Source organism: Alternaria novae-zelandiae (genome assembly GCF_023758075.1).
Source record: "Alternaria novae-zelandiae strain BMP 2774 chromosome Unknown scaffold_2, whole genome shotgun sequence".
NCBI lineage: Eukaryota > Fungi > Ascomycota > Dothideomycetes > Pleosporales > Pleosporaceae > Alternaria > Alternaria novae-zelandiae.
Genome location: NW_026056962.1, coordinates 1,990,438 through 2,006,963, shown reverse-complemented (window position 1 = coordinate 2,006,963; position 16,526 = coordinate 1,990,438). Strand labels below are relative to the sequence as shown.

The 16,526-nt window shown below is 53.6% G+C and overlaps 6 protein-coding genes across 6 annotated transcripts; 3 read left to right on the top strand and 3 right to left on the bottom strand.

Moving 5' to 3' along the window:
* Positions 1-365: 365 nt before the first annotated feature.
* On the bottom strand, positions 366-1,240 carry J4E88_001701 (uncharacterized protein; the record flags this gene model as incomplete). Its single annotated transcript, XM_049395370.1, has 3 exons — positions 366-875; positions 922-1,178; positions 1,237-1,240. The coding sequence occupies 3 exons, from the start codon at positions 1,238-1,240 to the stop codon at positions 366-368; spliced, it is 771 nt and encodes a 256-aa protein (XP_049259234.1).
* A 1,382-nt stretch (positions 1,241-2,622) lies between these two features.
* On the top strand, positions 2,623-3,314 carry J4E88_001700 (uncharacterized protein; the record flags this gene model as incomplete). The annotated part of the gene is made up of 2 exons (XM_049395369.1): positions 2,623-2,657; positions 2,957-3,314. The coding sequence occupies 2 exons, from the start codon at positions 2,623-2,625 to the stop codon at positions 3,312-3,314; spliced, it is 393 nt and encodes a 130-aa protein (XP_049259233.1).
* A 2,095-nt stretch (positions 3,315-5,409) lies between these two features.
* On the bottom strand, positions 5,410-6,390 carry J4E88_001699 (uncharacterized protein; the record flags this gene model as incomplete). Its single annotated transcript, XM_049395368.1, has 3 exons — positions 5,410-5,453; positions 5,505-6,028; positions 6,221-6,390. 3 exons carry the CDS (start codon positions 6,388-6,390, stop codon positions 5,410-5,412), a joined length of 738 nt encoding a protein of 245 aa, XP_049259232.1.
* A 164-nt stretch (positions 6,391-6,554) lies between these two features.
* J4E88_001698 (uncharacterized protein) lies at positions 6,555-7,911 on the top strand (the record flags this gene model as incomplete). Its single annotated transcript, XM_049395367.1, has 2 exons — positions 6,555-6,677; positions 6,727-7,911. 2 exons carry the CDS (start codon positions 6,555-6,557, stop codon positions 7,909-7,911), a joined length of 1,308 nt encoding a protein of 435 aa, XP_049259231.1.
* A 69-nt stretch (positions 7,912-7,980) lies between these two features.
* On the bottom strand, positions 7,981-8,656 carry OLE1_2 (stearoyl-CoA 9-desaturase; the record flags this gene model as incomplete). The annotated part of the gene is made up of 2 exons (XM_049395366.1): positions 7,981-8,552; positions 8,608-8,656. The coding sequence occupies 2 exons, from the start codon at positions 8,654-8,656 to the stop codon at positions 7,981-7,983; spliced, it is 621 nt and encodes a 206-aa protein (XP_049259230.1).
* A 4,242-nt stretch (positions 8,657-12,898) lies between these two features.
* Positions 12,899-16,115, top strand: J4E88_001696 (uncharacterized protein; the record flags this gene model as incomplete). The annotated part of the gene is made up of 5 exons (XM_049395365.1): positions 12,899-12,927; positions 12,978-13,356; positions 13,402-13,809; positions 13,857-14,012; positions 14,058-16,115. 5 exons carry the CDS (start codon positions 12,899-12,901, stop codon positions 16,113-16,115), a joined length of 3,030 nt encoding a protein of 1,009 aa, XP_049259229.1.
* Positions 16,116-16,526: the final 411 nt, after the last annotated feature.

Here is a 16,526-nt window from a genome sequence, read left to right as displayed (position 1 = left end):
CCATACACTGCGTTGGAAATAAAAAACGTGGTAAGTGTGTCAATGACACACAAACTCCATACGCCCAGCACGGAATAACACCGCCGGCCCGAGCGAAGAAAAGACAGGCTTCAGGGCCTATGCATTACATCATAAAGCGAGGCTAGAAAAGGATGGCTGAGAAGCGAATTAAAATAGCGATAAAGAGGTGATGAGGAGGAGATGAGCAGACGCGACGGGGGTATGTGAGTATCGGTGTGCGCCTATGCGGTCTGCTTGCTGGACGATTGCTGGAGTTCATTGACGAAAGCGTCGTAATCTGCGGCGGAGGAACCGGAGCCTACTATGCTGGTAAGCCATGGATCGGACCGGCTGCTTCTTCATCTTCAATAAGCGTCTGGGTTGGGGTAGAAAGAGGACGGCGAAGGGTGCTGCTGACCTTGCGGTGGCTCGTCGACCTTTTGGCGCTTCTCGGCGTAGTCGTACGAACCTTCAGAGCTGGTGTGCTTGTTGCCTGATGCGCTGTGTTGGGCGGCTGCTGCAGCTTGCGCTGCCATTTGCAGTTCGCCGATTTGGTGCTCCGAGAGTCCTCCATTGTTGTTGTTCGAGCCCTGCTGTTGCTGCTGTGGTTGCTCGGGCTGTTGGGGCGGCTGTGGTGGGTTCGGTTGTTGGTGCATGTTTGGCTGTTCGTGGGGCCGGTTTAGGTCTACACCAGCCGGCGCAGGTGGTATCTCGCCTTGGGTTTCGAGTAGTCGCGATTGCAGATTGATGATGTAATCGCGCAATTGGTAGTTCTCGGTTTGAAGCGTCTTGTACAGTTCGCATAGCTGCTCGAATTCCTTGACCTGGTCTTTCAGCTGCTTAATGTACTCTTCCTTACGCTGACGGAATGCGCGCTGGTGGTGTTAGCTTGTGCCATTGGAATGCGCGCGTTGCATGTACCTGGGCAGCGCGATTCTGTGCGGCGCGCTTAGACGTCGACAGCTCTCTCCGTCCCTTGGAGCGACCCTCGCTCGTGTTCCCATCGTCGGGGCCGCCGGCGCTCATGTCGTAGGCGGAGCCCCCAATGGCCGGGTCGATGGCGTGTGGTGGGCCAGCAGTGTGCGGGTGCTGGGGATGCTGGGCGTGGGGGGAATGCTGAGGGAGAGGCTGCACGCCGGGCTGTCCAGCGCCAGCAGCGAGCAGATGTTCTCTTAAGCCTGCGCGACGATGCGTGTTAGTAATCGGCAGGAGGGTAGGGATGCGCGGGGCACTAACTCATCTCTATGGTCGGCTTGGATTGATCCTGAAGCGGCGTGTCAGCAGCGCAACGGGCCTGAATAGTCAGCGCAGCTTACCTGAGCGGCAGATGCCTGCATGTTATAGCCAGTGCTGGCTTGGATCGCAGGATCCAGAGTTTGGCTCATTCAAGGCGCGTCGTACGGGAGCACCGCAGCGAGGGTGTTGTGGCGTTGATTAGACAGCAACGTGGGAATTGGGGCGGCAGCAGACGGGGTGGCAGCAGCAGTCCTCGGGCGCGGTCCGGCGGCGGTGGTGACGTCGCGACAAGGTGGTGGTGCGAGAGGGCAGGCTGCCGTGCGTGAAGAGAGCGCGCCGGTGCTGTGAGAGTCAGCTTCAGCGCTCGCCAGCGCCAAGACAGGCGCGCAGTGTTGCGACGGCATTTTGGTTGCGCGTCTCGGGTTGTAGGACGCTGGGGCAGCTCACCTGTATCGTGACGATGCAGTTGGTCGAGTGGATTACGCAGCTTTGACTAAGAAGAGGGCGATGCGCGCTATATACAGAGCAGGGCGGCAAGGTCGGCCTCGGGAACGCTCAAGCAGCAGGACAATGCAATCCATGGCACACGCTCCCCTCATGCCATCACGACTCGCCCCATCTGACGCTGCGCAAATCAGCGCCCTGTCGCCCTTCTCTGTCTGGCTTCGGCTGCCATCCGACGACCTGCCTACCGCATCCCACCAGCGACCTGCTTTTTGCGCGCTGATGCTGACCAATTCCCCGACTCCGACCCTCTGGTACCCGTCAAACACACCTTAATCCTCTACGGGCTAGTCTCTCGCGTTTGATTACAGAGTGTATATCGGATGTATGTGTCTCCAGATCCGAAGCTCCCGCAAGGACCGAATGCAGTGTTTGTTGCGCTCTGAGATAGGTTGATCGCTGCTTCAGTACGTCTTCCTTCAATGTCTCCACGCTGATGACTTGCCGCGCGGATCAGCCGTTGCTATTCCCATCTGTCCATCTAAGCGCATGCGCAGCATCAGCCGATGGCTGTCAAGGCGAACCTTGTGATACTCATCCCATCCCATCTAGTTTCATGCACGAGTCTTGTCATTACACAACTCGCATTGCCTTCTTAAAAATGGTAGTTAGATACATGGCCGTTAGGTACTCAGTAATCTTCGAGACCCTTGGTCCATGCGCGTTTGCAAGGCGTATCGTAGTAGCTAGCTCTCACTCCTACTCCGCTCCTCACTATGCATCGCCTTCGCATCTGCTGTGCAACTCGCAACTAATCATCCGTCTCTTCTGGCACAGTCTGATGAATTACTCCTATACTCTATCTGGAAAGAAAACTAGCCGTCATCCATCAACGCTTGCGTGCACTTGAACCCCTCATCACCACCAAACTCCATCTACATCATGACAAGGCCCCCAAATCTCTTACGGGCTCTCCCGTAAGTCCAACGACTAGTTCCCCCAAGACTCCAAGACCAACAAACAAGCCACTCCCTCGTCTGACCTTCGCCCCTCGCACCTGCCTTGATGACTCAGAACTCAAACCCATCTAACCATCGAATCACAGCCCATCGTACATCGCGTCGTGCCAGCATCACTGTCGCACCAAAACGTCTTTGCTGACCCGCTGCAAGACGCAAATCCGGCCGCAACAAGCTAAAACCCTACCTTATGCGGGATACGCAAGCACTACGACGGGGTTCCGGTCACTATCCACTGGCTCTCGTCCGTCATCTAGTCCGGCAGCGCAGCCGGAACAAGATGCAGCATATGACATGATCTACGCTGCCAACCAACCCACTGACTTAGCCGAACGTGTGTCCAGCCTCTCTCCTGCATGGCAAATCAACGCTGCGAGGAAGAGTATCACGCGCACCTTCACATTTACCAGTTTCGCAAAGGCTTGGCGGTTCATGTCGCTGGTTGCGGATGAGTGCAAGGTCAAGAAGCATCATCCGAGTTGGTCGAATCTGTATAATAGGGTCGAGATCGAGTGGACTACGCATAAGCCCGAGGGACTGAGTATCAAGGATGTGGACATGGCCGAGTTCTGCGACCGGAAGGCGGCGGAGATTGGACTGAAGGAACCGGAGTGATTGAAGTGTTTGAAGATCGCGGTTAATCGACGATCGGGGGATAGTTAATACTTCTGGGTAGAGTACTGCAGCTGCCAAATCCGACCGCTAGCGCGAAGTCTTTTAGTAAGACACCCGATCTTGCCTCTGTCGACATCATAGCTCCGTATCTTTCTCCTCGTCTCTGATAGTTCAAGTTCACTCGGCAGTGGCTGCTCTTTGATGGACACTTTTATTCATCTTAACCCTGGAACTCCCGAAATATGCCGGGTTTCTCTCTACCCAACCTGACCTGATCAGTTGTTTCATGCCACTCATTTCCGCTCGTCTAGCATCCGACCATCACACCAACATCGTCAACAGCCACTCTCCAGCCTTCCTCATCTTCAACGCCATCGCCCTGCACACTGATGGCAACCGAATGACCAACGCCTCCAGGTACATCTTGCACTTGAACTTTTCCTCCAACCTTCGTCCAGCCTTCTTGTCCAACCCCCATATGAACTGCTTCTCCACAGCTGACTTGATCGAGGAAGATCTCAACGCGCGTTTGCCCATTCGGTCTCCTTCCGGTAACCCATGCGTAGCAATCGACCGTCGCACCGACAGGAAGATCAATGTAGGATTGCGATAACGTAAGTGTAGCTTGGACCGCTGAGCTATTCGATGTCGCGGCGTAGAGGTTACTGCCGGAGTGTCCGCCTGTAGGGGAGGTGGATATCCCGCGCGAGTACCACGAACCGGTCACCATATCCATCCACGGAGACAGCACAGGGATCTCGAATGAGGGATTGACAACGGCATTCGTGCAGCGCTTGACAGAAGGCGCTTGCTGCGGTGACGATAGTGGACTGGCTTGCGCGGTCGCGAAAGTGAGAATGGCGCACACAATAAAGAGTACGAATCCATGGAGAGGCATGATGACGTATTATCGATGTTGAGTATGGTCGCACAACTGGGCAATTTTGCAGACTTAAGTCGCTTTTTGAATGTGGTCCTAACTGATGGAATGTTCAGCTCCGTGTAAGCTGCAGGTAGCTGAAGCAGCTGAGCCGAGGCGATCACGAGTGAGACCTGACGAGAAGCCGCGTGTGACGTGAGCTAGAGGTTGCTAACGTGCACTTCGACTTGAATTGTTCCAAGTCAGTAGGATCGGTCTTTGGACGGTGATGTGGAGAGTTCGTGTATGTTGTGTGTGACGTGGACGGGCATGTAAGCTCGCAATGTTACTGGTAGCTACTGGAGGAATGTGGACACCGGTTCTCTCGAAGCGCAACCGACCAAGGTGAAGGTGAAAGTGAAAGTGAAGGTAAGAAATTCCGCAAAGGACATCGACCCCTACCATAACCATATACAATCTCAGGCTCGCGTTGCATAGTTCAACGCAAAAAGCACACTCCAGGCTGTGATCATGTCGAACAAGCTTCAGCTGTCAGGGTCAAAACCTGATCGAAAGGAGCTAACCCGCCGCGCCACATTGTTATCGACTGGAATGCGCAATGGTAAACACGTAGAAGCTGTCCTTGGTGTTGTTGTTGACAGGGTTGGACGGTTGGTAAGAGGCAAAGGTGGCGTACGCATAAGCGAAATTCACGGGGCCGTTGCGCATCGACTTGGCACCACTCCCTATCGCAGTACGATTCAATTCCACTGTCGCGCCATGTTACAAGCCAGAAGTTGCTCCAGATGTCGGACATTTAATAACGAATGATAGACATGCGGCTGATTATTGGCGAGTGTGAGAAGTTTAAGTCAGGAATCTCCGAGCCTATGGGACCGTCATCCACCGTTTTCTGACAGGGACTGGGTTGTTAGAAGCGAAACGGAAAGGAGATCTAGATTGCGAAAAAAGGAAAGGAGGAGCAGTGAACTTTGTCTGAACTTTGTCGGATTTATGTGATTGGATCTTTGTTAGCCCATGGAGATTTCATGCTCCTGGGCCCTGCTCATAGCGGCGTACTTTTGGGGTATATAGCGAGCCATCGAAATCAACCTGTGCGGTTGTCGAAGGCCAGCTGGTACGCTTCTGTCGCATACTGATGCAGTTGTAATGTCCGCCTCAAACGCCGACCGTGCAAACCGTAGCCTCATGTCGTCATACTATAAGTCGTGTCGCTCATGCGGGCTGCTCGTATGCCCTCTTGATGACCCTTGCGAATTCTGATGGGCTTGTTAGCAGCGACTCGACGTTTGTGGTGCTGGTGTGCTTACGATCGAACTTGACGTTCTCACGGACAACGGTGCCCTTAGCCTCGTTGTCCTTGTTGATGGGCACCTTGATCTTGGCACCATCGATGTTCCACCCGCAAACGCTTCCGACGAAGTTGTCGAACTCGCTTCCGGAGAGGTTCAACCACGACTCGAGGATGCTGCGGTCAACCTCGCGCACCGCCTGGCTGACGGTTGCAGCGATGCGTACGCGCATCAGCTCCTCGAACCCTGAGACATCGGCAATCAAGTCGGCGTACAGGTCGTCGGAGTCTAGTGTGGACCAGAAGGTAGAGTAGTCGGCACCCTCAAGCAGATTCCTCAGCTCATTGAGCTTCTGGACAGCTTCTGATAGCGGCGCATCACCGGCAGCTGGGTTGTGTAATGAAGATGACAGAGGAGCTAGGACGTGTGGAGGGAGGAGGGAGAGGCCCAGGGAGAAGTCGGGGCTGGGGAAGACGGTGAGAGCCTTGACGAGGATGTTGGTGATGGTCTCGTCACGGGCAAGGTGTGGGTTGAATTGGTAGCTGGAGCATCGTGGTTAGCAGATGTAACGATGATGCGTGAGGTACAATGGTAGTCAGGAGAAAGCTGTCAGATAGAGCTAATAATAAACTTCAGCGGGGGAGTGATTCATGCTCCATCCCTCGGGTAATAGGAAACGTTGTGGTTGTTTATTCATCTTGTAGCATGGGGAGAAGAGTAGGGGGGACACGTACAGCTTCAACAGGGCGAGGTTGGCGTAGCAGTCGTACGTCTGGTTCTCGCACTGCTGCATGACATAGTCCTGGAAGACACCCGTCGTCTCTGGGTTGTAGCGATCCAGTCCATCGAGGATCTGCTGCATGTGATCCGGCCGCTCAGGCGCGAAGTCGAAAGGGGCGCCCATGGTGGTTGTGTGGATGAGCGACGAAGAGTTGGTGTTGCAGGCTTGGTCAAATTCGCTCAGTGCGACAAAAGGCGCATTGGCCACCAAGCAGCCCCGCGTCATATTCAAAAAAGTTAGACCCCGCCAAACAACCAACTCTGGAAATATACACAAGAACAACCAGAATGGCGCCCTACGACAGTGATTCTTCGGACGATGGAGGCGACTACACCGAGACGAATGTTCTGCTGGGATATGCAGCGAGGGAAGCAACGGGCGACGCGATTTCCCACATTGGAGGCGCACCGGTACGCACATCATCAACCACGCCGAGCGTCTTTCTGACGATCATAGTAGAGCTGGATAGATGAGAAGACAGCCCCTTCTGGCGCCTTAGCAAAATGTAAAGTCTGCAATGGCTACCTCAGCCTCCTTCTCGAACTTAATGGCGATCTTCCCGACAACTTTCCTGGCCACGAGCGGCGACTTTACATCTGGACATGTCGGCGCAAGCCGTGTAGAAGGAAGGAGGGCAGTGTGAGGGGCATACGTGGCGTGCGCATCGCAAAAGGCGCCAATAACAAGGCCAGCGCACCTAAAATTGAGAAAAAGGAAGTCAAGGAAGAAGAGAAGCCGCAGCTCAAGATTGGCGAGTCGCTGTTCGGAGTGAAGAACGGGACAGGCGCATCGACATCCGCGAACCCCTTCTCGAACCCGTTTTCGTCCAACCCGAATGGCGCAGCGTCATCAAACCCCTTCTCCAAACCAGGCGCCAATCCCTTCGGCGCATCGAGTCCCACGCCCGCAGTGCAAGTCAGCGAGCCCCAAGAGAAGAAAGACGAAGCCTCTACGACCCTCCCCGAGACGTTCGCGTCCAAAGTTCGTCTCTCGTCACCACCTCCCTCAGAACAACAACCCCCGCGTCCGCATGAGCCATGGCCAGCAGACTCAGCCTTTCCTACGCCCTTCCCTCACTATCACCTCGACGCCGAATACGAGACATTAGACGCCCCTTCAACACCCTCGATCCCAGCGAACGTGCGGATGGACACAGATAATGAAGGCAGCGGTAGCGGTGGTGGCAAAGAAGACAAGGAGGTGTTCGAGTCATCCATGGACAGGACGTTCCAGAAGTTCGCAGATCGCATCGGCGAGAATGCAGAGCAGGTACTACGATATGAGTACAAAGGCAAGCCGCTGCTGTACAGCGACAACGATGCTATCGGCAAGCTTCTGGGTCCACACTCAGAGAATGGTCCCTCGTCGAACGCAAAAGTCAAGACAGCAGGCTCACGGAGTGGGGCTGGGTTCCCTCGATGTTCGACTTGTGGCGCGGACAGAGTCTTCGAAGTTCAACTAACACCACATGCGATCACCGAGCTCGAGGCTGATGAGATGAGTCTCGACGGCATGGAATGGGGCACTATTATCATGGCAGTATGTAGCAAAGACTGCAAGCCCAACGATGTTCAGGAAGGAGAAGTCGGATATGTGGAGGAATGGGTCGGAGTTCAGTGGGAGGAGATGCCTTCGGGCAAGTAAGATAAGGATCTATACGATCCCAGAGTTCTGTGTTTGAAATACACGATTCAATACCTGACCTCATATTGTTCAGGCTGCTGTGGCTGCCGTAGCTGGGGCAGCTACCCTGGTGATCTGATCACCAGCCCTGACAACACCGAGACCTTTGGTGTCTCTGGTGTCTTTCTCGCCACCTGTTTTCCAAACTTCAACTTCCTGTCCGCCTCGCAATATGCCAACACGCATTGTCGACAGCAAATTATGTGCCGCGTTCGAATGTTCATATACACCACCGTTGAACACCGCAGTAGCGTCCTTCCCAATCGCACTTTTAATCAGCGTCTTGCCGCCAGGGTGGTCAGCGATAAACGGCGAAACGTCATGAATCACTCCAGCAATAGCGACCAAAGCAGCACCCTTGGCTGAAGCCTGAGTCTGGAAATCGTCCCAACTAATCACCGGCAACTGAGCGAGTGGCACACCCCAATCGAGCATCGATCGCTTCTTGTCGAGAGCCTTTTGTTGCTGCTGGAGTCTACCTTTCTCAATCTCATTCGAGCGGAAAGTCTTCAAGTCGTATGTTAGAGGAAAGACCGGGATCTTCGACATGATCCAAATAAGCCACTTCGTAGGATCGTACTGGTACCAGGCAATCGCATTCCCTTTCTTGCATCAGTATTGTTACCCCTCCCATAGCTCGAAGAAGCCGCAACTTACGGTAATCAGACGGAAACTCATGATGAAAGTTATGATACCCCTCCCCCATCGTCACTAACGCAGTGAACACATGATCCCTCGGACTCCTCCGATCATCAAACGGCTGCTCCCCTATCCAATGCGCAAGGCTATTGACACAAAACGTAGCCTGTTGCACGAAACACGCCCGTATAATCCCCGCATACACAAACCCGCCCCAATAATCGCCCCAACCCAGTCCAGCGACCATGGCAGGAAAGATCCAGGCTGTAAACAAAAGCAGTTTACCGTAATGCTTATGTTGGAACACGACGATGGGATCGCTATCGAGATCAGAAATATCCGTTCGTCCTTTGACTTTCGGATCGTTGTTCAACACCATCCATCCGATATGCGAGAAGAGCAGTCCGCGCATGACGGAGTAGGGATCTTTCATCGTATCCGTCCATCGGTGGTGAGCACGGTGATTAGCGCTCCACCACCGTATGCTACCTTGGATTGCTCCTGCTCCTGTGAACGCGAGGAATAATCGTAGGGGAAGGCGTGCAGAGTAGCATCGGTGGCTCCACAGCCTATGATATCCGCCTGTGATACCAAAGGCGGTTGTGGCGTAGTAGAGAATGCTCCATAGAAATGTTGGAAGGGTGAGGGGTGTGGAGCGGGCGAGGTAGAGACCGTAGCTTGGGATCAGGACGACGAGCGTTGTGTTGAGCCAGTTGATCTTTCTGTACCAGTTCTTCCAGGTGATGGGCTGGGAGGATATGTGCGGTTCCTTATCTGGTGGGGTGCTGGTAGCAGCCATCGTAGCGTCCTGGTAGTTGAATACCCCCACACACGCGAAAGCAGGTCGGGAAGACGAAATTGATGAAGCGGTTCACTACCTCAAAGTACTATAGCCTCGTATATGTACCTCCACCCACGTTCCCATCCGGAACATACCGAATACACCAGTACCGCACCTCCGCCTGTCAGCCTAACAAAAAACGCAGGGCCACCTGCGCCTTGCATGCCCAGGTGCTTGCTAGAAGCGTAAACGTGGTTCTAACGTGGTTCTCGCGCCTTTCAGCCCCATCATCGGCAAAAACAAACGTGCGTAACGGCGAGACGGTCGTGCCAAACCCTCCGACCCGGATTCCTCGGGCGTCGTGCGCACATCTGCGTGATGCGCGTGATTGGTTGGAGGGGGTTGGTGGTGGGTGGTTGATGAAGTTTACAATGCCGGGTTTGGTTTAGTGGCATGCAGGAACCTGGCTGTTCTTCGGTGGTTTGATGACTAACCTGGTTTGGGTGAGGGATGCGAGGTCGGGAGTGGGATGCGAGCGGCTTGGCGGAGACGACAGGACACATTTCGAGAGTTTGGAAGGCGCGACGTTTCTGCCTATTTGTCGCGTGCGTGTGGTTGTTATTCTTCATCCTGTGTGTACCTGCGAGTTCTGTGTTATGAAGACTGAATACACTACTCATGGGGCTCACGTTTGCTGACCTTGCGAATGCATCTGACACCTGCTTGCGTAGTTGCGCGTAAGTTCATTACATTTTCAAATACCCTTTAATTGTCCTGAACCCAAGCCGCATCTATTCCATAACCAGGATTCTCATAGCTGCGAAGGTCTCTTGCATTGATTGCACGCATGACCCCAAACCATCGCCAATGACCATGCTGATCGGAATCGATATTCCCCTGCTCAACTGTTCAGGCTCTCATTCCCAGTGGTGTCATCGACCTCGTCAATATCTGCCTCGTCCTGTTCGATATATCCTTCATAGCTCATGAAGCTCAAGACTTCTTCATCATTGCGAGCCATTGTCCTCTCCCTTAAACGAAGGCGAAAATCCTTCCTAATCTCTTTCGGAGTTTCTTCCCATTCGGTTGCCGTGTGTATATTCTGGAGCATACACAAGTCAATGAAGCATTTTCGAAGAATGCAGGGACCATTGGTATTCTCGTATACACGGAGAAGGAGCTTGTGGCGAGACGCATCTGTCATGTTCAGGCTGCACTTGACGATCTTCTCGCGCACAGCTTTCGCGAACTCGCTATCTTCTACGAAGTCGCCCACTATATGCGCGTTGATCAGCCGGATGCAACGAAGTTCATCATCTCCTTCGTCCGCGTCGTAGGTTGGAAGGCTGGATCCGTAGAGCCACTGAATGTACATATGGAACCCATCGGCACTGAGATCTTCAAGATTCATGCACAAAAATTCCAACGGCGCGACCCACTTCGTGCGACATGTAGGGCACGTGGGTTTGGTTTTGTACCATTTGCCCAAGCAGTGTTCATGAAGGTTGTTCCCACATGTCTCGCAGGATATCAAGTCTGCGCCCGCCGCATCGAGGGTTTCGTGGCATATGACACACTCGCCTTCGATGTCTTTTGTTACTTTCTGGATTAAGTTCTTGAAGTAAACCGAATGCTTGCAAAGCAAGTCTGCATGCACCGAGAATTTGCGGCGCGATGAGCCTACGTATAGACGGAGGGTTCTGTAACCTAACCTTTACAATGTGTTAGCTCTCGTGGCAAGTAAGTGGATACGGGCTGCCTACAGAAGGGGTTGTCGCTTCTTCGCCTTTCTGACCGCGCCGCGATTCTTAGTGACGGTCATCGGTTATTGCGTTGTGAGATATTGGTCGATCGAGATAGCAGCTTCGCAATTTGAGCAGAGATCATAAGTGTTCGGAAGCCGTTAAAATGCTGCAAAGCTCATAATGTTGGGCCAAAGGGGAGGCCGTCGTTGAAAAGAAATAAGGGTGAGGGATGGCGAGGTCAAATCTGGACTGCGGCTTTGGTTGATGCTCGAAGTCTCCGATAATCGCGAAATATTGCTTTCGAGAGTACCCTCGTGTATGTAATGACTGTGTGTTGCTGGGTCGTGAGTGGCTCGCTACTCGGTTCGGGATGTCGCATTACCAGTAGATGAAGTGGATGGAACCAAACAACGGTATCGCACACATATGCGAGTTAGCTGACGAGTAATACATAACGTATGTGATAATGTCTGAGTTCCAGGTTGTAGAATAGTGTCTGCATCAGTCCTCAGATGCTTGGAGAACTCAATCACACTCTCAAAGTTCCATGCAGATACCACCCTCCTCGATGTGTTCACGAACCAAGCACGCCCACAGTAGGTTGGCACGACTCTTCTTTTTTTGGGGGGCAGATACACCGGGCTCATGTTCACTGCACGGAATACTCCAAGCCAAGTTGATGAGATCCTGATGCCATTGGATAGTAGTGATGTCGTTGGCGGAGGTTTTGGATCACCCCACTCATCCAACTCCGATTTTGACCATCGCCGCAAAAGAAAGCTATAAGTCGTCTGAGCTGAAGCATCGTTGGATCATGTATCCGCGCCGAAGACCTAGCAGTAGTAGTCTTTGCACCACGGCGCTTCATCGGACATCAGACTGCCAGTCTTTACGGATGTGGTAATCGTCTTCGGCCAGTTTTCGCCGGCAGCTCCAATTTTGCTACAGTGCCGCGAACGAAGCTCCTTTGCTCACAAAAGCGGGTTCCTGGCGCAGTAGTCTTGGAGTCATTACAATGCGAGAACGTCAAAGTGGACACCATCATGACTGTATTCACATATCAATACGAGCATGACATGCTGACAGCCGCGGGTGCTTGGCGCCACCACAAAGTGAGGCGCATGCATGTTCCCGCGTCTGAAGACATGTAGGCACCCCACCATTCGCTCGCAAGAAAAGCTGTTTCGATAGTAGCTTAGCGCCAGGGCTGATGACGACTGCAGTGAACTCGGTGTCGCAGTGGCAAACATCATGGTGAAGAATTGAAGAAGAGTTGATACCGCTAAGGGCGACCAAGAGCGGCGATCACAAGTTGCGCACGTCTCACAGCGGGGCGAAGCAGTGAAATAGCTGCCGTGATAGCCGTCTCGTGTGCGTGATGTAATTGCGGACGGTTCCTGGAGATCGCGTCCCAGGGTCCGATCGGCGACTGCAGGGTGCCTTCACCCATCGAATGCGATGTCGACGCAGCGAGTGACAGTGGACGAAACATGGGATGCGTCGTAGAAGTGCGTATTTGCGTATAGCAGAACCGCTAATAGACGTTCGACTCGGGGTGGGCACGGACTTCTCCACCTCCCGTTAGTGTGAGGGTCTCTAGCACAGCCCGCTGGTATGGCTGCAGGTGCCGGGCAGCCGTGCTCCCAGTGACGCGGGCCTCAGTACAATCACTTTCTCACGTCGCTCAATTGTCCATCACCATCGGGCCATGTTGAGCGCTGCCTGTCGCGACTACTTGTTCCCCCCACCGCTGTAAAGAAAAGCCACGAAGAATGCGGCGGTCATGGACAGGAAGGCCCTCTTCTTCCCGTGGTAAGCACAGTCCTAGGCTACCAGCAGCACACCAGCTGACAAGACAATAGCGGCCTCGTCCTAGCATCCGGGTACCTGAGCACTGCAACCCCCGTCGACTACTCCTTCGCCTTCGACAAGCCGCTGCACACCGTCGCCATCGTCCTGCTGCTGACTGGCCTCGCCGTTGTCGCAATTGAAGCCTGGTCGTCGCGCAGTGCACAGCCGCAACCGCATACAAGATATATCGCCATAGCCCTGAACCAGGTGCAGAGCAGACCGGCAGCCGAAGAGATATGGACAGAGGCAGGCCAGCCAGGTCGGCGGAGAGGATGGAGCGTCCGGGCTGTCGGCGCGCTGTTGGCCGTCCTGCTGTTCGCGATATGCGGGCGCATAGCCATCTTCTACCGCGTCACCAAGGACGTCGAGTGCAGCGGCCCCTCTGCATTGGTGCGCAAACCCCTCCCATTGCGCCAACAGTACTGACTGATCTAGTCATTCCTTCCCCTCGTCGCTGCCCTCTACCACAGCATTCGGCACCCCAGTCAGCGACAATACCCCGCCTGGAGTGCTGACACGCGCCCGCGTACCCAGCTCGACCGCGTCTACAGCTTCATCTTCGACGGCTCCACGCGATACATCATTCCCTCTTTCCTGCTCTCTGTCAGCAGCTTCCTTGTCATCATCAAGTCCAGCTCGCTGCGCTCCAACTACATCTGCCCCACTGCAGACTCGACTGCAACCGCAATTCCTTTCCTTCAGTTCCTCGGCTTCTTGCTGGACTGCGTCATCGTCCAGATAGCATACCGTCTGATCGACGATGGCATCTCTGAGGCGGACGACTGGACCATCCACCTTCCAGATGGCACCTCGAATCACCTCCTTGTCGGCTTGACACTTACTGTACGTCAATCGCCTTCATGCACCATTACACATCTGACACTGAACAGGCATCTTCTTTGGTCCTTCTCGTCGCCGGCATTATCATATACCCCGCAATGCCTGAGCATCGCGAGTGGATGCTCTCGTTTCCGTCTGAATATCTCCTTGGTCTTTTGCGTTTATCGTTGATGATACCCTTTATGACGTTATGTTTCCTCAAATCGGTACGTTACTACATCCCGTCTGGTACTCTGTCGCTGACCTCCTAGGCTCGATTGTATGGCGTTATGAGCGCTTTGCTCCTTGGTGCATTTTCCTCTGCATACATTGGCGTTCTCCGTGCTCTGGGCACTGGCGTGTCCTATTCGTTCCCACCAAAATCCACCGTCGGACTTGTTTTGTGTTTGACTCTGCTCACCATTGCGCTCATCCTCTACCTCGTCACAGACACCAGCATCGAAACCCGCATACGATCCAAAGTACCCATCCGCCTGGGCAGGAACCAGTCAGCCGGATTCATCGTACTTCTCATCGCCTTCTCCATCGGTGTTGTCGTATACCGTCGGCACGGTCCCGTTCTCGAACATCCCATTACCACCTTGATCGATATTGCGACAGTCCAACACGACCGGTGGGCATCACAAGCCTACCGGAGCAAATCCCTCTCTGAGGCCGTTGTGCACTATCGGAAACGTTACAACCGCGATCCTCCGCCGAATTTCGACCAGTGGTACCACTTCGCCATTAGCCGGAACTCCATTATAATCGATGACTACGACAACATCGAACAAGACTTGGCACCCTTCTCGTCCTTCAATGCTGATGATCTTCGCTTACGTACTGCCACTGTCTTGGCTACGCATGAGGGGGTCGGTGGGTTACGCATAAGAAACGGGAAGGTGGAGGTCTTCAACAACGTCCCCGGTACGCATCGTTGGATGATGGATGGCGCGGCGGCCATGATCCAGCAATTCTCTGAGTCGCTTCCGGATATGGATCTTGCTCTGAACCTGAATGATGAGAGTCGCGTGGCTGCACCGTACGAGCGGTTGCGAGATGCGCTTGACAAACCACAACAGTACCCCTCCCCTGATTCGTCTCGCCCAGGGAAAGACTTCAGCGCCGACCGCGCAGAGAAATGGCTAGATGTGGACCGCGTACGAACAGACCCGCATTTCTTCGTCGACGCTCGCATCAAGCATTCGTATGAGACTTTCGGTTCTGTCGCATGCCCACCTGACTCGCGCGCACGAAAAGAGCGGCATTGGCAGACGAGATCCTTCTGTCACACTTGTACCCAAGGCCATTCCATGGGCGCATTCGTGGCTAATTGGAGCTTATCATCAGAGCCGTGCCATCAGCCAGATATCGCCAATCTACATGGCATGCATCTCAGTCCTGCTAGTCTCATGGGTACTCATGACATGGTTCCAATCTTCAGCCAGAGTCGTGCTCCCGGGTTCGTCGACATCAGATACCCATCACCGTGGAATTACTTGGGCAAAAGCAAGTATGGATTTGATGAAAAGTTCCCTGATCCTCACTTTCAAGACAAAACGGATGTCCTTTTCTGGCGCGGGACGACCACGGAAGGTGTCACTACCCATGGCACTTGGAAGGGCATGCTCCGTCAACGAATCGTACATCTTCTGAACAACGAAACATCCCGCCAACCGATCCTTCTTCCGAAACCCGATCATAGTGGCCGCCTGGAGTACATGCTGAAGCGCACTAATGACATTAAGAGTCTTCTCGAGACAAAGACTGATGTCCGCCTAGTGGGTCCGATAGCGCGCTGTGCAGGCCAAGATTGCATCGACCAGACACGCGAGTTCGGTTTCGGGGATCCTATCGACTTCAAACAGCACTGGCGCTACCGCTACCTCTTCGACGCGGATGGCGCCGGCTTCTCTGGTCGTTTCGTTCCTTTCTTACAGTCCAACTCAGTGGTCTTCAAGGCTGCCCTCTTTCGTGAATGGTACGAAGGTCGCCTCACTGCCTGGAAACACTTCGTTCCTGTCGATCTCCGCTTACACGATCTCTTCTCTTCGCTCGCTTACTTCGGTGGGTATGGCGTCGAGGCGAGGAATAAGCGCATGATGGAGGGTCACATCAAGGCTGCAGAGAAGATCGCACGCGATGGCAAAGTTTGGACGGAGAAGGTCTTGAGGAAGGAGGACATGGAGGTGTATATGTTCAGGCTGTTGCTTGAGTGGGGAAGGCTTACAGACGATGCGAGGACGGAGGTGGGTTTTCGCATGGAGAAAGGGAAGTCAAAGGCTCGTGAGAGGACGAGTAGTGTTGAGCGGGAAGTGGAAGAGCTGTGATCTCATATTTGTGCAAGGCGTTTAGACCATGGCGTTTTGGTAGGATAGCATTGCATGGCGCATACTCCCATCAGAGGACAATTACCGTTTTTCTGTGTCGTTTTCGAGTTGGATATGCATTCTTTGCGATGTGCTGGCGATGGTAATGGTGATGATCATCATCGCAATTCTTCTGCTGAACAGAGCCAGGTATGCGTCCCAACGATTGTGCTAGAGTGGTATATATAAAAAGTCTTTTTGGTGTCGACCTGTTTTTCTTCTTAACAATCACTTTCTTTCCGAAGTTTCCCAAAAACACTTTCAACATTAAACATGTGTTGAGCGTTCTCCAAAACTTCGAATTCTCGAGCGCATGTGCGGCGGAGTTTGCGACGGTGTCTTCGCAAAACGACTCAACAAAAACCTAGACGT